The sequence below is a fragment of the Wyeomyia smithii genome, chromosome 3 (genome assembly GCF_029784165.1).
Source record: "Wyeomyia smithii strain HCP4-BCI-WySm-NY-G18 chromosome 3, ASM2978416v1, whole genome shotgun sequence".
NCBI classification, from domain to species: Eukaryota; Metazoa; Arthropoda; class Insecta; order Diptera; family Culicidae; genus Wyeomyia; species Wyeomyia smithii.
In genome coordinates this window covers 226,964,619-226,990,814 of record NC_073696.1, presented here as the reverse complement: position 1 = coordinate 226,990,814, position 26,196 = coordinate 226,964,619, and the positions used below count along the sequence as shown (strand labels likewise).

At 35.9% G+C, this 26,196-nt stretch overlaps 1 protein-coding gene across 1 annotated transcript; it reads right to left on the bottom strand.

Annotated features, from left to right (window-relative positions):
• Window positions 1–11,712: 11,712 nt before the first annotated feature.
• LOC129730708 (protein takeout-like) lies at window positions 11,713–25,326 on the bottom strand. Its single transcript, XM_055690251.1, has 4 exons — window positions 24,487–25,326; window positions 12,611–12,703; window positions 12,215–12,549; window positions 11,713–12,133 (listed from the first exon to the last, which is right to left on the bottom strand). Exons 1-4 carry the CDS (start codon window positions 24,650–24,652, stop codon window positions 11,891–11,893), a joined length of 837 nt encoding a protein of 278 aa, XP_055546226.1. The 5' UTR covers window positions 24,653–25,326; the 3' UTR covers window positions 11,713–11,890.
• Between the last annotated feature and the right edge of the window lie 870 nt (window positions 25,327–26,196).

Below are 26,196 nucleotides of genomic sequence, written 5' to 3'. Positions count from 1 at the left end.
CGGTGACCGTCAAAATAGTGGAAATTCAATAATAATAAGTTGAACCAAAATCAATCTTGCTCCTCCCCTTTTGAACCATTGAATTGACTACGCAGCATATAACGCAAAATACTGAATCAAAGTTGGTATTTCTAGGTAGAATAGTCAACAAATCCGAAATCGGAGAAAAAAAACAACTCGAGATAATCAAGCCATTCTCTCCGCATAATCGACCCCCGGATAATCGAGCCTCCGGATGATTGTGCCTCCAGATAATCGAGTCCGATCTGTATTGCAATATGCGTATGTACATTGGGTTAAAAATTTCTTATAAGGTTTTTCGAAAAATCCGTGGGTGGCAAAATAACTAACGAATTTGTTATGTCCCTCAAATGTATTTAAATAACTTTATTTCTTCGAAAATACAGGACATATTTGCATTTGTTTTACGAAAACCATCCATCTGTTCAACATAAGCAGCATATTCAACTAGTAAATGAAATAAAAAGCAATAAAAGTAATAAAATGCGCTCCTTATTATTTTGTTTTTATTTGCGATTGTTGTACATTCGAACATTTCAATTTTAGTACTAAAAATAGTTGGAAATCGATATGAACCTGATATGTAGAAGGTTCATTCAATAATTTAATAACTAACAGGTGAAAATTAAAGCACCTAGACCGAGTGCGTGTGGGTTAAGAAGCAGAGCCACAATCAACTTTGCTCGAGATGATGTGCGGGCTTTACCAAGTTCGAATAGGAATTTTGTAATATTTTTTGAAATATGAACTCGTGTTGTGAATTGATAATTGATGATTATGCTTCCTGAAACGACGGAAAGTATCAAAATAGTGTTTTGATCATTCTCTACTGTATTCTTTAACTGAAGGCTTAAAAATATAAAACAATTGAAACTTCATATTAGAGGAAATATTCACCGAAACGTATGGTTTCTTTAAAACTGTGTAATGCGCTTCGGTCCTTAACCGTATATCAAGATTTCTATATTTAAAGAGCAACACCTCGTAGAACACTTTACTTTTTTTCTTGCTTCATTTTTCCAAAAGAAGTAAGTTAGTCTCCTGGTTTGCGCGTGTGGACAGTACACGTGTGAAAAAATATCAAATGTGAGAACGAAACAAACAAAGCCAAGTAATTTCAACTGTTGCAATAAAGAATTTTCACCGCATGTTCTTTTAAAACTTAAAAAAGAAATAGATTCCAGTTTAGACTACTGATCAGTTATCACTTGAACCCTTTTTGTATCCTTGGCTGTTGTTGTTAAACAGAGCATTATTTCGTGCTTCATTTCATTGAATTTTATTAAATTTCATTTCGTTAAATTCAAGACATTTAATTTTAAAAACAACACAAATATATAGTCACCCATTCACCCGCAAACGTCGTCAGCGCTCACTGTGCGCTAGCTCAACGTGTAATATACATAGCAAGGAGAATCAGAGTACAAGGAGGCGGAGATGCCACAAAGCAAAAATGGATCGGGGCTACACCGCGCGCTCCATGTAACTTTATAATAACACCAACGAAGAGATATCACCTGTTTGGTGCTTTTCTCTTTTTCTTCACGAGCCGAGTCGGCGACCGAAGCAGCTAGCTTGAGTGCGTGTTACCTAGCAAGCAAGAGCTCAATTTGCGTTCCGCTCCTAGTGCGGTGCGTGCTTTACCAAGTCTGTGTTGATTGATAACCTTGAAGTGAAGCGTTGATTTTGGATTGGCATTTACCGATGACACTGGATGGTTTTAGTTCTCTTGTTATTCTCCGCTCCGCACACACTGCGAGCAAGCAAACAAAACATAATAATTATACACACACGCTACTGGTACACTCACAGCCATTAGCAGTGGCCAAATGGTTGACGCGAGGCGACAGATCCGTACAAATTTAGGATGTTCCCAAATTCACATATGTTCCCAGTCCTGACATGTTTGTGGACTAGAGCGAGTAAAACAACAACAATAACAACGAATCGATTTTGAAGTCAGATCGTTTGTATTCTTCAGCGTCGGCTGTTCCTAGGATGAAGGCCATGTTTCAACTCTGATTGGTCGAAACATGCGTTCAAAAAGTCTCTACATTTTTCAATAATACAACAATTAGCATAACAAAATCATAGTTTTTCACATTTTGGTGGATGCACAGCTAATTGTACAATCGATTACAGTAATAATGAAGGAAATCGGTTGGAAAATGACTGAGTTTTACTCAATTGAAAGTGGACAATTTTCATGACGTTTTCGGTTTTTCAGTTTGTACCCCTATATCTGTTGCCGTAAGACGTAATTCTACGTCAAAATTGATTCACTATCTGATTCGAGATCGATTTCAACCTACTGATAATAAGAATACTCTTAAGGGCCACGCACATGCAAATGTGATTGCATTTCATTTAATACTATAGAAAGGCTGCTGGGGCCAAACACAACTTACAGGGTGACAAAAAAGTCCGGTCACACGTGAAAATCTCAATATTTCAAAGAATAAGAAAAAAATCTAACTCTGGCTTTCATTCAGCATTATTCAGTAACTCATAAAGATACTTCACAGACGATATCTCGGAATTACACCACCTTTCTCTGATCGATCCAGCTTCAGACGTCTCGAAAGTCGTCGCAAGCGGCGCGCACGTGCTCCATCGGCATCTCATCCCAGATTTTCGTGATAACTCGCTTGAATTGCTCCAAATTTGTTATTTTATAGTCATTCAGCTTCGACAACATGTATCCCCACACGAAATAATCCAGTGGATTCAGATCTGGAGACGACGGAGGCCATTCATTCTTCGAAATGAAATCGGTCAAGTTTTCTTCACACCACGCCTGAACAACCTTTGCGGTGGGGGATGGGGCGCCATCTTGCTGGAAGCAGTAATAATCGTCTTCAAACAATAGTTCAGCTTGAGGCAGAACATTTGTATTCAAAACCGTGTCCAGGTAGTACGCTGCGTTGATTTCGACCCCTTTATCGATAAAAATAAGAGGCAGTTTACCTCTCTTGCAAATGGCTCCCCAATCCCCATCACTGACGTCTTATTTTGGAACCGGGAAACGTTTAGCTTGTCCGCAGGAGCTTGCTGGAGGCTCACACTCCAAACTCGATCATTTTGACGATTGACTGTTTGCTCCAAAACGAACAGCTTCTCGTCCGAAAAAATAATCTCGTCATCTGCGCGCCAACCAAGCAACTCCCGCGACCGTTGGTATCTCTTGTCCTTTGTAGCTTTGGTAACCCCATGAACCACCTGTTTTTTGTACGGTGTAAGTTTTAAATCCTTGCGCAGAAGCAGGCGGATTGATTCTCGGTTCATTTTAAGGTTCCTGGCCAGCTTCCGTGCAGATTGGGCGGGATTCCGGCGAATCCGGTCTCGTATAATCTTTTTCAGCCTTGGAGTTCTCACAGACCTTGGTCGTCCAGATCGTGCCTTGTCCTTGGTGCCTCCGGTCTCTAGGTACTGATTTATGGTCCGGTACATGAATTTCCGGTTGATTCCGAGCGGTTTTAGGTGTTTGAATATGTGTCCGGGTTTGTGCCCTTTCACATATTCAGCGATAACAGCTGCTCTTAACTCTGCCATGGCTCACAACTCAATGTAAACAAACTGCACAGAAACGAAACTCTGCCACTTTGGGCAGCAAAGTTAACCTTTTCATTTGACCAGAGAGATGCAACGTGTAGGCTACAGGCGACCCCAAAAAAGTGTGACCGGACTTTTTTGTCACCGTGTAGAAACAATAATTTTTTATGCTGAGATGTCGTCGGTCGGCATGGTAATTAAATTTTGGTTGTTTTGGTTGGTTTGGTTGCATTTTGTAAATCAACTTAGAACTCTGTCTTGTTTGTCGAGCTATGAATGCATAAAACTTTGTCAGTTTTTATACTTACCTACCTTACCAGATACCTACTCTTAGCTTAATTATTCGAGTAGTAAGAGATAATAAGCACGAAACACCGTGTCCCCGCGCGTATGCGTTGGAAAGAGGGAATAGAGCAGTCGTGCACAATAAGGCAATCCACGAGACAGTTGCGATCAGCTGATTTCAGTCTGTTTCCAACTTTCGACAGCTTTATGTATGTTCGATCGGTCGCAACTTGGATGCAATCCGGATCCAGAAGCGTGAAAAACAAATGTTATCCGATCGGTAGCTGTAGTATCGCGAGTGCCAATCCTAAATACAACAATAAAAAATCACTTTTGATATTATTGCCGACATTAAAAGATTTCGGTTCTGGTCGTGTTTTGGTGTTGCAGCTTGAAAAACAGCAACAATAACAAACGTACAAGCGAAGAAACGTCATCCGTGGATTGCCTTATACTCCGGTGTAAACGTGTCTTCGGCCCGAGTGAGTTTTGCTTATCTAAGGATTCGGCGTGTTGTGACTTTCAAGGCGTACCAAATCATTTATTCGAAGACTGCCCGCCCGTTGGTTTTATACCAGCGCGATGCGATTCAGAGTAGGTATGGTGCGTTCGATAAACATTGTGATTAATTGACAAAACATCGTAAATAATCGCGACAAAATATCGTAATTATTTGCAACAAATATCAGGATTTTACGTGATGTATAGCCGCATCTATTGTACTGCTTTGCTTTCTTGCAGGTATTCGGGTTTGGTAATAAACATTTATTAAAATATGTAGATGCTTCGTATAGTTAATTACTTTCGCGCGAGTCATTGGCATAGGATCGCGGGATTGATTAATACCTGAGCCTCGTGCGCATCATCACTCGATTCCATCTCTTGCCACGGATACATAATAATACAAAACTCTATGTCCGTCGCAGAGTAGAGATGCAGAGAAACGCTTAGTCTTGGTATGACTATTCAGCCGAAGATTGCTTGCTCGTTGATTTTACATTAGCGTGTCGTAAATCGAGTTTAGATTATGAATATCATGATTGATCCAATAACTACGCAATGTATACTTATTATTGCCTATGCAACGAAAGGAAACACTTTCCAAATTTGTAACCTTCTATATTTCCGACGGAGGGATTAAAAATTTCCTACAATTAATATTTTGTAATTAATTCTAATATTTTAATGTTTAGTGTACACTCACGTTTGTAGGTTTCCTGCGTTTAAATCGGGTTCTAACGGCTAGTAATTGGCAACGTTTCTGCACACGCGGAATCTCGTGAATCTATTTCAGGTTAAGCATTGTTAGGTATAAGTTTTAACAATAGTATTAGGCAACAGGCTTCAGCCGTCGATTTCGTACTTACAGTTTTAACTATTACAGTAACTACCCGTACTAGTTATTACAGTAACTACCCGTACTAATTATAATAAACCGAACTTTTGGAGCCGTACTATTTTAACTGTTAATTTTAATCTATTTTTAAAGCTTCTGATCACTATGTCCTTTCACTGATATGAGCTTTTGAGGAATGATGACTCATTGTGTGTAGCTTGTCAGTTCGCCCTTGCAGAGATACTTGACTCCGTCAGAACAATGTAGGTGAGGGTAGTTCAGCAGCCAATGTGTTTAAAGTAGGTGCGGTGTCACTCAGAGTGTGCGCAACACTTATCATACTTATCATCTTCGATTCTGTCACTTACCACGGTGATACATTCATTAAAACAGACAGTGTATGCAGCTGGGAAAGCAAAAAGTAAGCAAACTGAAAAATATTATACAGACTTTGAAAAATATACCACATACAAAAGTGACTTGAACCCGCAACGGGTCTTGATAAGAGTGAGCAATAGAATAGGCGGTAGTGGAACGTGTTACGATTATAAATTCTGGAATAGTACAACCGTCCCAGTAGTTGATTTCGATAAAACACCAAGTCGGAAACGAGGAGATTGGGGGTTCAAGTTACAACTGGATGCGGTATATTTGTTAAAGTCTGTATCATATTTTTCAGTTCGCTAATGTTTCGCTTTTCTAGCTGCATACACTGTCTGACTTAATAAAATTGAATGTTGACGTGTAAAAAGTCGTTTTAAAAGTAGAAATTACCTCGAAAAGTATAACTTAGTGATGTCATATACAAATTCAAATCTGCAAAATATTGAGCCTGAAGAATATGCAGGTCACGAACGTTTGATAAGCAGCTCTACTATTTTGCTTGTAGTTTCACCAATCTTACTAAATTTTCTTTCTTCGAAAAATATTTATTCCGCGAACTGAGGTCCAAACTAAATTCCCAGCATGTGTAAAATTACATTGTACTTGCAATACGATACTAGATAGCACTGCCACCGACGCCAGCGTCGTACAGCTGTCAATTTTTCTGGAAAAAAGGTCACCATGCGGCGCTGGTATACAAGTGACTTATAACGTATTTCTGTTTGAAAATTTTCCCCTAATTTTTTATCAACATTGTTCTTGTTTGAACGTTTGTCTGTGGTAAAACAATAATACAAGAATAATAGAAAAGAGGAATGAATCAAATAAACTAGTAAGTTCCTTATCCAAAAATCAGAAAAGTTACAGAGAAGGTAATAGTAGTAAAGCAGACAGTAGAAATCAAATTGAAAGAAAATCAGAACCTAAGACAACCAGAAGAGCAAAATCTTAAATGAATCAGAAAAATATTTTGACTTTGTAGGAAGTTGCGGTCTTTAGCAAAGTTATTCAGAAGTCCAAGAGCTTTTTTTATGGGAAGTAGGGTGCCAGCGAAAAGAATCATATCAAATTTCAAAAACCTAAAACCTAAAAACTATGTACATTTTATTTATTGGCCCAAAAAAATAACCTGTGCAAAATTAAGGTGCACACAATTCTGCGTATTTCGACCTCAACTTATCCCACGGTTCCTATTTCCTAGAAAGTCGCAGTATTCGGCCGGCACCACCAGTGTCGGAAATGTCAACTGAGAAATATTTTAATTTCGTGGGTATTACTAAACGATGGATGATTCCGCTATCCACACGGCTCCAAAATTTTAAATCATTTTGGATTACATTTTTCCCTTCGTATTCTATACTAATGAAATTCTACTTCTTTAGAATAAACAGAAGCCAATGAACAGCAAGGAAAAATTGACAAGATCGAGACTAAATTGATGCGGTAGTCAATGACTCCTAGTCATGCTATACTTACTATCGAAGGACATTTTTCACTGAATCGATTGAACTGAACTAAGGGCCAACCATAAAACCTTGCTCTAAGGACATTTTTCTTGAAGACCACAACTTAAGTTTAAATACTCAAAGCTATATGCACTCTCGCGCCGCGTATTGCTCGAATTCTGGAACATGCTATGCACTAAATAAAAGCCCTTGACCTCCTAAAAAACTTTGCTGAAGGCGGAAATTTTCTAAGTGGTCGAATTTACGAGATTAACCAAGTTCAAAATACTAAGAAAACTACATGCACACTAGCATCGCGTTGCGGCCGCATCCCAAAACATACTAGTTTGGACTATGCAAATCCGGCGATAACAAATCGGTACTGCAGATATACAAACTGTATGAATTTTATTTTTTTCCTTTGTAGGTTTGCGTTTCACGAGGTGCAATGCGATGCGCCTTTGGTTATGCCTCATGACATTACAAAGCCACACAAGGCAAAAACTATCAACTAAACTTTTATACGAAGCTTTTCTAGGAGAATTTTTGATTATGAATTCATTCATTTACACATGAACTACTCGATGCGAACCTTTATTGCTACGATTAGCTCTTTTTATAGCCAATAAGTTTGCAACTGTGTTCCCTTATTTTTTGTCAAGTAGGTAAGTACAAAATTCCTATGGATGATAGGCCTTTGTTATTTGACAATGTATAACAAATACCTAAATTACAAATTGAACCTTTCTTCCCCACGCTCTCCCTTAAAAAAATGGTGATCCACAATCTGAGATTTTCCAGTATAATTTCAAAAGATATTTCATATTTATTAAAACAAGTACCATGGAACGGGGTAAAATTGATCAATTTTTATAACAATTTCCAATTAACTAGCTTCATGTGCATTTTTCCCGAAGTACTTTAATTTTAAAACAAGTACTGGTATGTGCTCCAGTAAACCTCTATGGCTATTGGTGAAATTTCTATCGTCTACTCCATGAAATAAATTCGATAATTCTATATGGTATTATGAGAGCAAGATCACGCCAAATGACCTATGGTCGAATATCGACCATTTTTGATTTGAATGAAACTTTGCACACGTATTTGGCAAAGCAAACTGAGCATTTTTCACAGATGGAGAGATTTTTTACACCCATGAGTTACATTCTAAAAGGGCGTATGCCTTTTGGCATAGGTTTTATTCGAAGCATTGTAGCCCAGAAACCGTTGGATGTATAGGAAAACTGTCTGAGAATGAATTGTAGGGAATTAAAAATGCACCATAAAAAAATATACACTGTACAAAAAAATTTTTTTGACCAAAAAAAAATTAAAATAAACATTAAATTTTAGTATCAAAAAAAAAGAGTTGATTTTTTTTTTATTTTTTTAGAGAAACTTGACGTTAATACGCAAGTTTTTAAAAAAAGTCCAGGATGGAGAAATGAAAAGTAATTTTTTTATGGTAGATTATTTTTTTATAAAAATTCTAATTAAAACATTTTTCAAAATATTTGTATTCTGATGATTTTAAAAGATGCAGAGAGTCATTTTGAATCAAAAAGCCCTTGGTAGTAAACATTCTAAAGGCATCGGTTTTCGAGTTAATTTTAATTTAAGCTCGAAAAATTATTAATATTTCGGAAAATACACGTTTTTCTTAATTTGTCCATAGTTTTCCAGCAAAAACCATACGTTCATTGGAATGCTTGATCAAAAATATACAATTCATTCTTTGACAACAAAACGATTGGATAAATAACTCAAGGGCTACACCTTAGCCCACCTACACGTTCCCCCTTGCCGAATGTTTTATAAGAAATATATTTGTCGTGCAACACTACCTACTTGTTTACTAATAATAACTATTTGTAAAGTACGCAACCAATAACGTATATAAATACGATTGCACTACTCCAGATGTGTTAGTAACTGTTTGCATTTTGTGAAGATGAATAAAATTAAAACGGAATACACCAAGCCCAAATGCTGTAAACCCTTTCCTGATCATCGGTGCTCATCAAGCTTACGCAAATTAAACGAAAACGTTATTGCAAAATTAAAAATATTGAACAGTCTAGCTCATTTTAATATGGCTTTATCAATTTGTGTTTCGTGTAGTTATTGGAATGATAGTCAAGCCACCATTGATCCCTTAGTTGTTTACTATTCAGAATCTGGAACACTTAAGAATATCAGCTTCATCATAAAATCGGAAATACTCCATCATGATACTGTTGCGGTTCAGGTGTTCATTGCCAAATTAATGAGTTTTTTGAAAACAACAATAGAGTTGAAAAAAGCGATAATCATGTCTGCCTCACAATATAAAAATAGAAAAAACTTTGCAAGTCTTTGCAAGTTCAAAACATAATATAACGTCGATGCAGAGTGGCATTTTTTTGCGACTTCTCATGGTAAAGGCCCATGCAATGCTTTAGTTTAGCTAAAGAACAAGAACATCCCATTACAAGCGCAAAAGAATTGAAATCGGTCTAATCAGAAAAGTAATAAAAATTCATCAAAAATGTCATTTAGTTGGGTATCATATGAAGAATATAAACAAGGAGTAACAAAATGGAGCAATATTTTCAAAAAATCTATAATAATAGCTGCCACACAAAAGTATTACTCTTTTGTTCCGATTTTAGAAAATAAGATACAAACGAAGCTGTTTTCAAAAGATGACGAATCATTTACTTATGATGTATCTAAAATATAAGGTGAAACTAGTTCTGTAAAGTATCTATGTCATAAAAAAATATGTTCCTAAGATAATAAAACTCGAAAATAATATTTGATTCTTATATATATTTATATCACTTAGAACATTTAACTCTTTTCTTGAGAACCGTTCGCCCAATCGTTTTGTTGTCAAAGAATGAATTGTATATTTTTGATCAAGCATTCCAATGAACGTATGTTTTTTGCTGGAGAATCATGGACAAATTAAGAAAAACGTGTGTCTTCCTAAATAATTATAATTTTTCGAGCTTAAATTAGAAATAACTCGAAAACCAATGCCTTTAGAATGTTTACTACCAAGGGCTTTTTGATTCAAAATGACTCTCTGCATCTTTTAAAATCATCAGAATACAAATATTTTGAAAAATGTCTGAATTAGAATTTTCATAAAAAAATAATCTACCATAAAAAAATTACTTTTCATTTCTCCATTCTGGACTTTTTTTTTAAAGTTGCGTATTAACGTCAAGTTTCTTAAAAAAAAAATAAAAAACAATCATCTCTTTTTTTTAAATTGAAATTTAATATTTATTTTTAATTTTTAATTTTTTTTGGTCAAATAAATTAGATGATGCATTTTCGATTCGCTACAACTCATTCTCAGAGAGTTTTTTCTATACATCCAACGGTTTCTGGGCTACAATGCTTCGAATAAAACCTATGCCAAAAGGTATACGCCCTTTTAGAATGTAACTCATGGGTGTAAAAAATCTCTCCACCTGTGAAAAATGCTCAGTTTGCTGAGCCAAATACGTGTGCAAAGTTTCATTCAAATCAAAAATGGTCGATTAAATTTTCGCGTATTTTCAGGCGATTTGAAAAGATTTTGCTCATGAGGTAAATTGGAGTGAAATTGATCACCATTGAAATTGATACATTCTATTGGAAATGTGCTTTTTTTCGATATGCTAAAGATAAATGATGATTTCTGTGCTGAAAAATATCATTTACAGCTAGTTTGGAAACGAAAATAACGATATTTCAGGTTAAAATTTATTAATTTTGGTTCACGAGCTGCTTGTTGCTAAATTTGCTCTTATTTGATCGTCTTTAGACCGATTTCAATTCGGTTTGTTGCAGAAGTTCTAAAACTAGCTCTGAAATTAAAATCTTTGTGGTTTCATGCGAATTCATCAGTATTTCTTTAATGATATGAAATGATAATTGTTAAAAATTACATTTTTTGAGCTTTTATCAAACTTTACTCACTTCTCCAAATTTAAAGTGATTATTCCTCAACTAAGATTACTTTAAGTAAATTCAATACTTTTTTTGTTATTTGGAAATTGTATTGCTTGATCAAATTTGATTGAATTTTGACTGAGTTAGAAAAACTTTTCGAAAATATGAAAAATTGCACCGGGCATGCAAGGGTTAACTTTGACAGGTATGTGAATCATGCAAAAGTTGCGTTTAAGGACACGCTAACATTGCCTAGTGTTGTAAGAGCAATATCTTTTGATTAGTATTTTTTATCACGAATTTTCAGGTGATCAATTTCACCCCATTCCACGGTACGACAGTTGCTTGCACTTAATGAAAAGATGTTATAAACCAATAAATAGGGTTATCGCTCCATTATTCATCTCAACAGCCAACTGCACCTATATTCATCTTGTTTTTCTCAAGTGTCCAATTTTCCGTCAAATTTCTACAAATTTTTCAAAGTAAATCTATTTGCTTCTATATTTTGTTAAAGGGTTGAAAGTTTTGACGTTGAAAAAATGGTAAAACTTGACGATAAATTGATCAAAAAGACGAGATGAAATAAATACAGGTACTGAGATGAATATAGGAGCGATTACCCTAATCAAAAATAATTTGAAGCAAATCAATTTTAAACGTAATGCGGATATAATTTAACAAATATGGTTTTTTCAATCATTCAGTTGAACGCTTCTTAGCTCACAAAAATAAATAAAACATCATAATAACGTTGTTTTTTACATTGAATTTTAATTTACACATAATACTTATTTAAATAATTTGTATTACAGAACGCTTCACTTAGGATACGCGATTTACCACAGTCAATATTTACAGGGATTGTACATCCATGTTTGCAAATTACGCAATCAATCACTCGGCAACAAGCCATTCAGTGCGAAATGCAAGCGCGTCACGAAATCCACAGCTTCAAGGGTAGCTTGTTGAACAGCTCGTTCCACAGTCCGGTGAAGATATCCGCCAGGCCCGACTCGAGATCCGAGCGCAGTTCCGCGACAACCTCGTTAGCGTTTTGGTTCAAGAAAAGGTTCAGCGATGCACCCAGGACCTGGTTGCCTTGGAAGAGGTTGTCCAAATGCATGCGAATTCCGCCGACCAGAAATGTGACTTTCATCTCCTCGATAAAGATGGCGTCCTTAAATGAAACACGATTCGCGTAAACGAAAGAGGAAAAGAAGCGCGCAATTTATGCAAGGAAAACTGCATTCCATCCTACCTCGGGCAAGGGACGCACGCTGAACTTGGTGGTTACGGATGTTTTCACGTCTTTCAGTACCATCGTTATGTCACCGTCGCCCACCAGCGGCAGCAGCAGGACGTTTCCCTTAAGATTGTACACGGCATCGATTTTCAGCTTAGGAATCTCCAGGTCGAAGCTAAGCGTGTGTGCGTTGAAATCTAGACTGGCACGCCGAACGGTCGTATTCGAGGGGCCCTTAACGTTGAGCTTTTTGAAGCCACCACTGAGCGACAGTGCGCCGGTGCCCCGCGATACCTGTACCGATTCTATCCGCAACGGGTCGAACGGTTGTACTCCGATTTCTGGTATTCCTATAAAGAGAAATTAATTTTTTTTTTCAAAAATTCTCAGTAAGTCAACGGTTAAAACTACCTTTGGCGATTGAAGGAAACGTTTCTTCGAACATCTTTTTGAAGCAGCTATCGTCATTGGGGTTGTCTCTTCGGCACACTCGCAGCCAATCAGCTGGAACGAAAAAAAATGTTATTAACATAGTCATTTAAGCGTGACAGTGTATTAAGAGTTGTAAAAATTGAAAGAGAATATATTAGTTGTGTAAATGAGGTCAGTTGTGAAAATAAAGTAATTATTGAACTGACTCCAAACTATTCAAGCTCCTTTAGTTGAATCCAAAAAATGTTTAGCAAGAAGATTTTTGTTTTTATTTCTGTTTTGACACTTGAATTGGTGTATCTTCTATTCCTATTTTATATTTTGTACATGTTAGGTACAACGCCAAATTAAATTCGGATATGGACAGGTTTCTAAAATTTCTAAATTTATGTCAGACTATTTCGTGTTTTTGTCAGTAAAAATTCATATTTATGTTAAAGAAATATAACAATAACAAACTTTTACTTCTTCGACTACAAGTTGTTCACTGTTAACGCTAGGATCTCTAATTTATTAACGCTTAATATCCTTGTCTTATTAACGTGGTTATGATTTCGATTGGTAGTATATTTAACTATTTTAAGCGTCCTGATTTTCAAATTAGCCAAAACAGTAAGGTTGGATATCTAATGAACATTTGAGATTAGGAGTAGTAATCAAATTCCAGGTCTTTTTTTTTTCCTCATCTATAACTTCTAGATCTTGTAAAATAGGTTTGAAACTTACTAACTTTTTCTCTATTTTCGCCTGCTAGCACCTGGATGACATCTTACAAAAATTTGGGGATTTCTAAGATTCTCTATAAGTTGTAGAAGGAAGGGTGAACAGATTTTCGAGAGCTGCCTAAAAGTCTCTTTTGAACTGATCTAAGAGTAATTTGACACAGAATTATTGTAAGCTCTTTTTTGGACAAATGGGGTTCGATTAGTTTCATAAAGTTAAAACAATTTGAATATATCGAATAATTTGCACTAAGCTATCGAATATATAATTTACTCCAGATTCAAATCTTCTTTACTTTTCCTTTTTACACATCTGTAAGCAGATACATGTTTCGGTATCGTAAGTGTTCTTGTTTATGTTCTTTCGACAGAACCAACGGTAGAACCCTATAATATTATTTTAACCCTGGAAAGATAGTCTGCGTCAATTTGACTCCTCGCTCGCAGCAAAATTGCTAATTTTTCAACCATGCGTCGGTTTTTTTCTCGGTCTTTCTTGATCAATAAAGAAATATATAACCCTAAATGCTGGTGTTCGTTATTTAAAAACGTGTTAACTCTGTAATGACCGTTTATCGATAATTTAAGAAGAAAAGCTTGCATTTTCAATTATTTAAAAGTCGGATGTCATTTTGACGCATGATTATCCTTTTATGCATACCAAAATATGATTATCTTTTCAGGGTATTAATTTCTCAATTTTTTTTTAAGTTGGCATGTCTAAGTAACATTCTATTCAACAACTACCCTCTTCGGATTTTCTATTTCTCTTATTCTTTGATTTGTTTCTATTTAGCATAGATCATTTAATTGATTTTTTTTCTAATCCATTTTTCTTTGCGGTTTTGGTAGCGTTTTCCTTTGATTACAAAAAAAAACAAAAACATTTATACAACCATTTTTTGGGCTAAGATTTTTTGCTCGAAAATTTCTGAATTGATGTTTTGAATTTTTTTATCCGGACGTTTCATTCATTTCTCAAATTTTTGGAATGAAAAAATCGATTTCGCACATTTCATGAATTCTTTATTTATTCATCAGCCGAAAATGTGAAACTATATCATTGTTTTATGGGGCACTACTCCCCGAAGTCCGATTGAGTTCAAATCTTATATGGAGATTTTTTTCGAAGTCAAATTTATATACATTGGGCAAAATTTTCCAAAAGACGGTTTTTTTCCAAAAAAATATATTTTCTATGACTCCAGATCTTGACGGTAAACATTTTGATCGTTTTGCGCCACAACTTCCCGAACTTTGTCGAGATTTTTTCGAGAAGACAAATCTGTTGAACCTGTTTGCAAAACGAACATCGAATGTCGTATTTTTCAACTTTTCTTTTCACTTATGACATACAAGAATAATATTTTTATATTCGAAAAAGTGCCAAAAGTGCCAAAAAATGGACAAAAATACGAGATAGCGAGATTGTATGTGGGTCCGCCATTTGTATTTAATCGAAACATTTCTTTTTGTCATTGTCAAAGCCAAAGTTGATGAGTAAACCCCCGGAATACCACTAGCGAATCGAAATGAAAATTTAGAAAATAAGGTCAAGTAGAACCGCGAAATTTGATTCTGGAAGATCAACTGACTCTCTGAATTCAAGATAGAGCTACAATGTTGTTTCAGCTTTGACAGCCCAAGGGCGCGTGCTTCCGGGTGGCGGATGGGAGCTAAGGGAGATTATGAGAGTCAGATACCTATGTTTAAGTTCTTCCTACTCTGATCTCGGCGGTCTCCTATAGACCGTTCCGATAATTATAAACACACTTACGATCAACCGTCATTTCAAATAACGTGCAGTATTCAACCAAACGTTGGCTGCGTCCTGTTGTTTACATCCAAAAGAAACAGATGCTGTCATTTTCTCTAACATTTAGTGCGAAATTTTGAAAATGCATGGCCTTTCTCCCGAGCAAAGAAAGCGAATTGTGCACAAATGGGGCACCGTGAGTGGTCTTCCTATAAGAAAATTAGCCAGAGAAGAAGGTATAAGTGTCGGAGCAGTTCAAACCGCATTGCGGAAGTATTGTGAAGAGTGCACATTTACTGATGCCCCAAGACGTGGTAGAAAACCCGGGCCTGTTGACCCCACAATGGACAAAAAGGTTAAGGAATACTACAAGCGGCATCCTTCAGTATCAGTACGAGATATGGCGAGAAAGCTTGGAACCTCGGCGAGTAACGTTATGCGTGCCAAGGGAAGAATGGGTCTGCAGACCCGTCGAAAGCAGAAGCAGCCAAAACGAAATCCAAAACAAGCTGAATCTGTGAAACCGAGAGCTCGGAAGCTTTATGACAAACTTCTGACCAAAAAAATGGGGTGTGTAATCATGGATGACGAAACCTACATAAAACTGGACTATAAGACTCTGCCAGGACCGCAATTTTATACATCACCGAAGGGAAAGGATGTCCCTAGACCAGTGAAAGCCATTTACACCGAAAAATTCGGCAAGAAAGTAATGGTTTGGCAGGCCATTTGTGAATGAGGGAAAATATCTCGTCCATTCATTACGAATGACACAATGAATGATAAAATTTACGTGAAAGAGTGTTTGCAGAAAAGGTTGTTACCCATGGTTAAGCAGCATAACAATCCTCCAATCTTTTGGCCCGATCTTGCTTTCTGCCATTACTCTAAGGATGCACTAGGGTGGTATAAAACAAATGATGTCACATGTGTCCCAAAGGAGATGAATCCTCCAAACTGCCCTGAAATTCGCCCTATTGAAACTTTTTGGGCTTTGACTAAGGCAAAGCTGAGGAAATATGTCGAACCAGCGGACAATGTTGAAAAATTTGAAAAAGATTGGCTTAAAGTGGTAAAAATGGTCAGAGAACACACTGTGCAAAAGCTTATGAGTAGTGTTAAGAGAAAAGTTAGAGAGCTCGCGTATCCTACGAAAAATAATCCCAACTTGAATTGAAACTGGAAAGAAAACACTTATTATCTATATTTCAGAATAAAATGACCCGAAAAGTCCTGTATTTTTTGTTTTATTCAAGAAAGAAGATCGGTGTAGAAAGGTGCGGTGCGCAAAAAGAAAAGCAGTAAACCCGGCAACCAGTTGCGAATGTTTTATTTTATTTGAACAGTTCTAGTAAGTCAGATTTAACTTCGCACGACTCCAAGAACGCACTGGAAGAAACCATGAACTTCGTAAGAATAAATAAATTCGGCGTCCTCCCCATTGAAAAAAATACGTTATTCATGGACGACCCCTCGAACTAAACAAATTTTGCCTAAATAAATATTTTTTTTTAATAAACTAAAACAACATAAGTAATACAAACTAATTACAAATTGAAAAAATCATCACCAGCATCATCATCTTTCGCTTTGATCGCTTAAATCTCGTGTTGAATTGTTTCCAGAAAATTTGAAGTTCATTATACTTATCAGCAGGAAAAATGTCTTTCGCTGCAATTTTCATTTCTTCTAGTAACTTTCTATGTTTCATTGTTTCATATATATGTTATCTTCCTAATCCGGTTTCTATGGTTGAAAGAGGACATTTAAATACATGTATAACACCATGGAGGGACAACTTACTAGACATTGAATTAGGTGGTGCCGCTGAAGTTGAAGGCTCCATAATAAAATTCAACGAATTTATGAATTTGAAAACTAAGACACTGGAATGACACAACGTTCTAAATGAATACGAAAAAAAGCGGAGGGCGACGACTGTTCTTTGTTTTTTTTTTCTCATGAAGCAAAATGTGTGTTTTACTTTTGTATGCAAACGAGTGCGAGCAAAAGCAATCTTCAAACAGGCTATTGTTGGCCGGAGTTTGATGGTATGAATTTGCTGCTAATATTTGACACTCCATTCAGATTAACGAATTTCATGATCATAAATTGAAAAGGGCTGAATGTTTTAAGTATTGTTTTAAACTTGCAGAAAGTGATAAAGTTTGAGATAATTAAAATTTCAGATTTGTTTACTGTTTTCTTGTTTAACACTTATTTTATAACTTTTCATTGATAAATTTTGTGATTATTGCCCGAATTTATATTTTATCCTTACGGATTGAGTACGATATCATAAATTTTCATTAATGGGGTATCATGGTTATGATTAAAATTAATTCTAAATGAAATTTCAACTTCAAAAATAAAAACTAAAAAATCTGCCAACGCTTTTTTCACTAAAAAGACAATTTGCGCAGTTTCGCGCAGCAGCGGACAGTATGCATTTGAAAGCTTACGTTTTTACCTAAATTTTGAATGTAGTCACAACCGTGGCAAACTGCGGCAAATAAACTTTTAAGCTACTTTTCTACAAAAAATCACGTTTTTTAAAATTTTTTCTAGTGTCAGGCCTACTATGACCAAATTTTACAATTTGTTTTGCACAATATTTACAACAACTTTTTCTTTGACGTCAAAAAAATCCAAGCTATCATTGAAGCTACAGAGCGTTTCAAAGTAATGTACTTTTTTTCAAGAAAAAAGACAAAAACCGCCAGTTCGCCAAGCTTTGAAAAGTCATAAAAAATTCAGATAATATGATATTGCGTCCAAATTTTGAATTTAGATACTTGAATGTTATAGCAATAAAGGAAAAATATTATGAAACAGCTAACGAAAAAAAATTTTTTTGGCTGATGGCCAGCGATTCCCCACTGTGGAGCGGGGAAAGCTTTTTTTTTAAGGGGAGGATTTGTTAGTAGCTTAAGTATTTATGATAAATATTAGTAAAAAATGAGTATGTGTGTCCAATCACAAATGGTGACTTCTCAACACTGTTAGAAATTTGTAATTTTAATTGTTAGGATTTGTTTGCTTTCGCAATTAGGACTTATCATTCGTAGGGATTTAAACCTACTTGTCAGAAAAGGGGAAGTAAATTTACAACTAACTTAATTGCTAACTTATTGGCTATAAAGAGAGCTTATCGTAGCAATTGAGGATTGCAACGATTTTTGTCGAAAATTGTTAATAATTTTATTTGACATAGCTTCTAATGGTTCAACACCAGTAAGTCTATGTAATTCGAGTGTACCAAACCAAGGAGGACGCTTCAAAATCATTTTCAGAATTTTATTCTGAATATTTTGGAGCGTTTTCTTCCTTGTTGAACAGCAACTTGACCAGATCGATACATCATAAAGCATTGCTGGTCTAAAAATTTGTTTGTAAATCAAAAGTTTGTTCTTTAAACAAAGTTTAGAATTCTTGTTAATGAGAGGATATAAACATCTCGTATATTTGATGCACTTGGCTTGTATACTCTCAATGTGCTCTTTGAAAATAAGTTTTTTATCATAAATTAGTCCCAAGTACTTAACCTTGTCGGACCAACTTAAAATAACTCCATTCATCTTGACAACGTGATTATTGTTTGGCTTGAGGAAAGAAGCCCTAGGCTTATGCGGAAAAATTATCATTTGAGTTTTAGAAGCATTGGGAGAGATTTTCCACTTTTGCAAGTAGGAAGAAAAAATATCTAAACTTTTCTGCAATCGACTGCATATGACACGAAGACTTTTTCCTTTTACGGAAATGCTTGTGTCATCGCAGAACAATGACTTTGTGCATCCTGGAGGCAAATCAGGAAGATCTGAAGTGAATATGTTGTACAGGACTGGACCCAAGACTGAACCTTGAGGTACATCTGCTCTGACAGGAAATCTATCAGATTTTGAATTCTGATAGACAACCTGCAGAGTTCGATCAGTAAGATAATTTTTTAAAATTTTGATTAGGAAAATTGGAAAATTAAAAGTTTGTATTTTCGCAATCAAACCTCTATGCCAAACACTGTCGAATGCTTTTTCTATGTCTAAAAGAGCAGCTCCAGTGGAATAACCTTCAGATTTGTTAGCTCGTATCATATTAGTAACTCTGAGCAATTGATGAGTTGTGGAATGCCCATGGCGAAATCCAAACTGTTCATTTGCAAAAATTGAATTTGCGTTGATGTGTGACATCATTCTGTTAAGAATAATTCTCTCAAACAGTTTACTTATTGAAGAAAGCAAACTGATTGGTCGATAACTTGAAATTTAAGCTGGGTCCTTATCCGGTTTTAAAATTGGAGTAATTTTTGCATTTTTCCATAATTTGGGAAAATATGCAATTTTGAAGCAGCAATTGAAAATTTTCACTAAAAATTCCATTGTGCTCTCAGGGAGGTGTTTGATTAGTATATTAAAGATTCCATCGGCACCAGGTGCTTTCATATTTTTGAAATTTTTAATAATTGATTTAATAGTTAGTTTCAATTATTTCTGCAGGTAAAAAATTCTGGGAAGAAATTAAATCAAATTGACGTGTGACTTCATTTTCAATTGGACTCACAAAATTCAAATTTGAGTTATGAACACTCTCAGTTATGAGTGTGCTGATACGCACCGGCACGCGAAAGTAAAGAACGGTTTTTTGAGCGCCTCGAAACTGATCGTTCGCCCGAAGCCGAAGTTTACCGAGACATTACAATTTTTGTGTATATGATACATATTCTGATTTTGATCTCTGTCAATGTATTCCTTGTATAACTTTTGCGTTATGCGTATCACGCATTGGTTGTGCGAAGTCAGAGCAAATTCTGTGCGAATTGAAAGGACACATTGGATGATTAAAGCTTGAACTTTTGCGTGTTAATACTACAAGCAACTATACTATTGAATTTGGTCAAGCCCTGTTTAAACGTAGACATCGATTGCTCTGATTGGCCGTTATAAGGTTGCTTTCCCAAGCACGGTCGACAGAATTATAGATCTAGTAATTTGGGATATGCTATTTGGCCTATATAAGAGCCTGTTTTAGCCGAAACTGCTCATATTAGTTCGACAGCGACTACACTGCCGTGAAACGCATATCAGTCCCATCTGGATTTTCGTTGATTTTGAGTTATGACCATCAGCGGATAGAATCGCCAACGCTTCTCAAAATAAATGTGAAAAACAACGTAGTTTGTTCTGTATAATTTGCAAAAAAAATATCAGGTCAGTTTACCCCTTTTAAAAAATAAACGCATACCAGTCCCATAATGCATATTATAGAAAATAACGTTTGTATTCAAAGCTTGAATGCCTTTTTCCACACTTTGTTTTTCTTTGTTAATGTAAGGCAAAACTGAACGAAAAATAAATTAAAGGTGATCAAAAATAGCCAGATCAAACCGAGACAATCTTCAACGGAGCTATCACGTAACAAGCACGTATCACATCTAACGAGGACATTTTGCACAAGATTAAACAATATTTTCACACTTTCAAAATGCTTTACGGGAAAAACCATATTTTGACCAAGTGCGAACACATTATTGAGCTCACTTTTTAAACAAAATTAACATTTTTTTTTTTTTTTTAAGGGGGGATTTGTTAGTAGCTTATGTATTTATGATAAATATTAGTAAATAATGAGTATGTGTGTCCAATCACAAATGGTGACTTCTCAACACTGTTAGAAATTTGTAATTTTAATTGTTAGGATTTGTTTGCTTCCGCAATTAGGACTTATCATTCGTAGGGATTTAAACCTACTTGTCAGAAAAGGGGAAGTAAACTTACAACTAACTTAATTGCTAACTTATTGGCTCTAAAGAGAGCTTATCGTAGCAATTGAGGATTGCAACGATTTTTGTCGAAAATTGTTAATAATTTTATTTGACATAGCTTCTAATGGTTCAACACCAGTAAGTCTATGTAATTCGAGTGTACCAAACCAAGGAGGACGCTTCAAAATCATTTTCAGAATTTTATTCTGAATCCTTTGGAGCGTTTTCTTCCTTGTTGAACAGCAACTTGACCAGATCGGTACAGCATAAAGCATTGCTGGTCTAAAAATTTGTTTGTAAATCAAAAGTTTGTTCTTTAAACAAAGTTTAGAATTCCTGTTAATGAGAGGATATAAACATCTCGTATATTTGATGCACTTGGCTTGTATACTCTCAATGTGCTCTTTGAAAATAAGTTTTTTATCATAAATTAGTCCCAAGTACTTAACCTTGTCGGACCAACTTAAAATAACCCCATTCATCTTGACAACGTGATTATTAAACAAAATTAACAAAAGTCGAAGTTTTGTACGGTAACGAAGCACCAACAGAAATTATGTCAAAATATTAAATCGCTGTTAATAAGTGTCTAACTTTGAAACCAAAAATTAAAATCTTTAGTTTCGGTTATACGACGGTAAACAGGTGAACTTTTTTATAATTTGTTAAGATGCTGACAGTCAAGCATTCTAAAACTAAGTTAAAAAAAAGTGCTGAAAACTTGCATGACAGTGATATTACGGGCTGATTGAAATGCACCATTTTTGGAATGATACAAAATGCGGTAATACCAAATATAAATTACACTAGCAGATAAACCTACGCATAAAAGTGCAAAATAAGCTAACGATCAAATATTTGAAATTCATCATGCTCTTGTCATCTAAAAATCCAGACATTAAGGCTAAACAAGTGCTTTGATCTGGACAAGAAAATTGCTTTCCCGAGTAACCAAAAAGGTAATTTTAAGGTGTTTCAATACTCCTTTTTCAATATAAACATAATAAGATCATTTTAAAACCAAAACCTGACCCGTGTGCTCACGCACACACGAAATAATTGCACATTTCTCAATCGCGAATGCAGTATCGTTTTACTGCGTTAAAATGCTGTTACTGGTAGGCATAAATTCGATTCATGGCAACGGCAGTGAATAATTGCTCTTGAATAGATTAAAAACCACCCATTTGAACTGTTGGATAACGTTATTACATCTAGCAATCTCGAAATCATTTTTGTGTTTGTTATAGCCATACATTTACATACCTTAGCTCTCTTCAACACAAATCGAAGTACTAGTAAGTTGCAGGTTTTTCTAATGACCCTGAATAGATTATCTAAAGAAACCCTAAAACCGTTCGCATAGTATTTATAAGTTTTGCAAATTAATTGATTACGGTTCGCTGAATTAAATTTTGACAATACTTTGCGTAAAAAGTAAAGCCTTGGACCGCGTATTGACCGGGACCCGAGTAAAAGAAGTTTATTTTTCGGGACATAATTGCACGATAAAAATGATTCATTTCCAATGAAAAGCTGACGAGTGTGCAACTCACAGTTTACAATTGACAATTAATTCGTAATTTTGAACACCCATGAATGGCAAGCTAGCTGGAGAAAATACCTTGAAGAGTTTCCAGGTCAAAAGACCTATCGACCGATTTCGCGTGTTTCCGAGTTGTATGAAATCTGGTACACGTGTTTGGTATTGCATTTTTCGTTTCATTATCATTCAGAGTTTTTTTCATTTTTTACATATAAAAGTTATTTCCTGGGAGAAGGTTTGTCATTTAGCATATACTCTATTGAAAGTATTGTAGGTCAGAAACCTTTTATTGTATGGAAAAACCGTCTAGGGATAATTTTAAGGCAAAAAAAAATATTTAATTTGAATAAAATACTCTGAATCAAGTTTTAATCATCAGCAAGTTTTAATAAAAAAAATCTCTTAATCTTTTATTGAAAATGAAGTCAAAAGGTTTTGGTTAAATGTTAGAGACATATAAAATATTTTTTCGAATAATAATATATACAGTCTTTTTCCCGAAATAAAATACGATATGATTGTTGCCTGCAATAAAAATTATTTCATTTTGAGTGTTTCTCATAACTTAACGTTTCAAATTTTTTTCTGAACAATTGAGTAAAACTGTAAACTGTATCGCATCACAGAATAACTCATGTTTGATCCTATTTTAATTGTCCCCAGGAGATATTTGCAACAAGGTTACAAAACAAACCAGATATATGTACTTGAGTTACTCAATAATTTTCTATACTTAAAATGTTCTTCACTCAAGCATGCCAATTTTGTTGCTAAGAGATACGCGTATTTTAATTTAATTCCAATTTTTCATCATTCACTTAGCACATACATAAATACTTGGTTTTTATAATAAATTCAAACCTGAAATTTCCATAATAAATGGATTACAGAAATAACTTTACAAGAAATTAAAATACTGTTTTTGTTTGAAAAGTTCGTTTGAAAAGTTTTAAAATAATGTTCAAACAGTATAATCTCAGTAGATATTCAGATAAGGTGAAAAACAATCTGATAGTCACGTTTACCAACCGCTTAGTTCCCTCTAGTTTTATAACAATTTCGCCTTCATTCATGTAACAACAAAAACAATATCGCTTAGGCTGGGGGCTAACAGCGGTCTCGATCAACTAGATTAGTTGAGTGAATTCGTTATCGATATTATTTTTGGCACATTTAGCATGTGTAGGATAAGTACAACGATACACCGTGCCCCAGTGCTGAATCGAGGAAATTTCCAGCTTGAAAAGACTCGATCGGGAATCGAACCCAATATCAAAACTGTGTGGGAGAGCTAGTCGACCGACATCACTAACCACAGAGCTACGGGGACCACGTATTTATTGTAACAAACTAAAACTATTTTCAAACTTTAATGGTAATCAGAAACTTATGCAAGTAACTACAATAAAATGCTGTTACTGGCTGCTGGCATTAATTTAATGATAGTGTATAAAAGGTTGAATAAGCAGGGCTTGAACAGTTAAAAACAGCATCCAATAACGCTGTTGTAAAAATATATCACGTATTTATTGTATTGTATATTATTATAATATAATGTAGCATGTTTCATTTCTTGACACTAACCTATTGACAGCTCAACTAAAGTGCTTACTTTCTCACTCTGTAAGCACATTCGATGTATCAAAACATTCGGAAAATTATATAGTACTTCTTGCTAATTAACATCAATTTGAAAATTCTAGAATAAGTTTTATATTCTAGTTGCATAAAAGCATAATTACGCGACTGAAGGACAATGTCTTCGCATAAGTCACTAAATGGCCAATCTCTGTTTTGCCACAACATCAACAGGTTAATAATAACCTCCAAGAGCAACCTTAGTTCTAAGCACATTGCCAGCAATCGAATTCGTATAAAAACCGTCCTGTACACACTGCGAAACGATCACTTCGTAACCGAAACTTCTCGAGGTACTTCAGGCATTACGTTATCACCTACTAAAGCACGTACATAACTCTTGATGCAATCTAGTTTCGAATCACTTTCGATTGGGTGTTACTCATATTATCCTGCGCCTGGCGCGTGGCCGCCTTTACAATTTAATCGACTTACGTTTCGCCTTCAGCTGGGGGAAATCCTTATTCCGAATGATGATTTCCTTGGCCTGGACGGGCTCTGAAAATCCTAGCAGCGCCGGTAACAGCACCAGAGTCACTCCGAGTAGCAGCAGCGACCGCGAGGAGGTCAACGTTTGTCGTCGTACCGAAGGCGCGTTCATGATCAACACTGAGCTTTTTCGCGCCGGATCAGTCGGATTTTGTTTGGCACTTCGGCTGCTGACCCCAGTCAGCACTGGAAATCTTCTAGATTGATCTTGGCTCCCTGCAAACACGTTCTAACCTTACTGGCAACTCAGCTCTGAGGTTGCACTACCAGTAACGAGATTTTGCAATGTTCGTCGTTTGCGGGTGCTGCGACTTCAAAACTAACTGGCAGCGTCAGCGGTGGTGGAGGCATGTATAAATCAACACTTGCTAGAAACTTCTGCCTGCTTTTTCGGTCTACAACGAACCTAACGAAGTCGAAGCTTTGTCACTCGCACGAAGGTTTCAAGTTTATGTGGTCTCCTATCCGCTCTGTCCAACATGTAGATTCTTAGTAGGCAGCTTGCGAAATTTTTCGGTTTAGGTTGTTGTACCGACAAGAACCAACCGCCGGATATTAAACACGATCACACACTCGTTAGTAAAAGGCACCACAGTCTATCAACCGACGACGAAGAAGTGAAGTTTCACTGATTACGCAAACAGGACAAGAAGTTTTAGATAACACCCAGCCGCACGCGGGAACCGTTCACTGCTCGATATAGTGCGCCTAGAGTAAAACCGCAGATTCGCACCGACTGGCACACGTCTGAACCCACGGCTAGTCACTGGAGTATTAAAAGCGAAATTTTCATTGTACGTTCCATACGGACTGCCGCGCCGTCGTCGTTACCTGGACCGGCAAACTGCGTGCGCCTCCCGTATGCAAGCAAGCGAACGTTTGGAAAAAAGTGAGATGCAACGCCTTCGAAATAGTGGTGCTCAGTTTTTCACAATCATTAAAAAAAGGTTTTATATCTTGGTTGGTGTTAGATAGTGTTAGAATCCGTAGGAACATTGTGCCCCGAGGATAAATTAATAATAAATAACGTTTGTTCATGTATTTAGTTTTCGAAGAAAATTAACATCCACCACTTTTAACATCCACCAAATCGAGAAGTCCATCACGTTGAGATCTGGCGAATTTAGAGGCCACCCATCCTTGGTGATGATAGAGGGAAAGTTGAACTTGCACCAGTCTCTAACGATCTTTTTTGTGTGAGCCGGAGCACCGTCTTGTATGACGGTCCAGTTTTGATTGTTGTTCTTTTTCTGAGCCCAAAGAATATCGATCCGCAAACGATTTTGCATTTTTGTTGCAATAATTATCGCGCACCCTGTAGTATAAAATATCGTTAAGCCAAATAGTAACATTATTAATGATGTAGTTTAGCGACAGTAACTCAATGTATTCTGTAGTCTGCACTTCATATTATGCAAGCTCAGTGGCGTAGCGTAGGGGGTGGCCCGCTTTGGGTGATACCCATGAGGAAAGTTTTCATACGTGTCACTTTCAAAAGGGTGACATCCGTGAGATTAATTATCAATTAGGTGAAGGTCGAGATGAAACCCTGAAATTTATAAAAAAAAATGCTTCTAAGAGTATAATCTCAAATAATTTTTCAAAAAATGGGTGAATTTAGTGCAATTGAAAACGAACGTCCATCAAAAATTTGTG

Bases quoted from the DNA above. Each gene is read 5' to 3' on its own strand.
- LOC129730708 (XM_055690251.1), bottom strand. From the start codon at position 24,652: ATGAACGCGCCTTCGGTACGACGACAAACGTTGACCTCCTCGCGGTCG. The intron at 12,704-24,486 runs GTAAGTCGATTA...TTTTCGTTCCAG, and splicing joins CCCCCAGCTGAAGGCGAAAC to CTGATTGGCTGCGAGTGTGC. The intron at 12,550-12,610 runs GTAGTTTTAACC...TTCTCTTTATAG, and splicing joins GTTTCCTTCAATCGCCAAAG to GAATACCAGAAATCGGAGTA.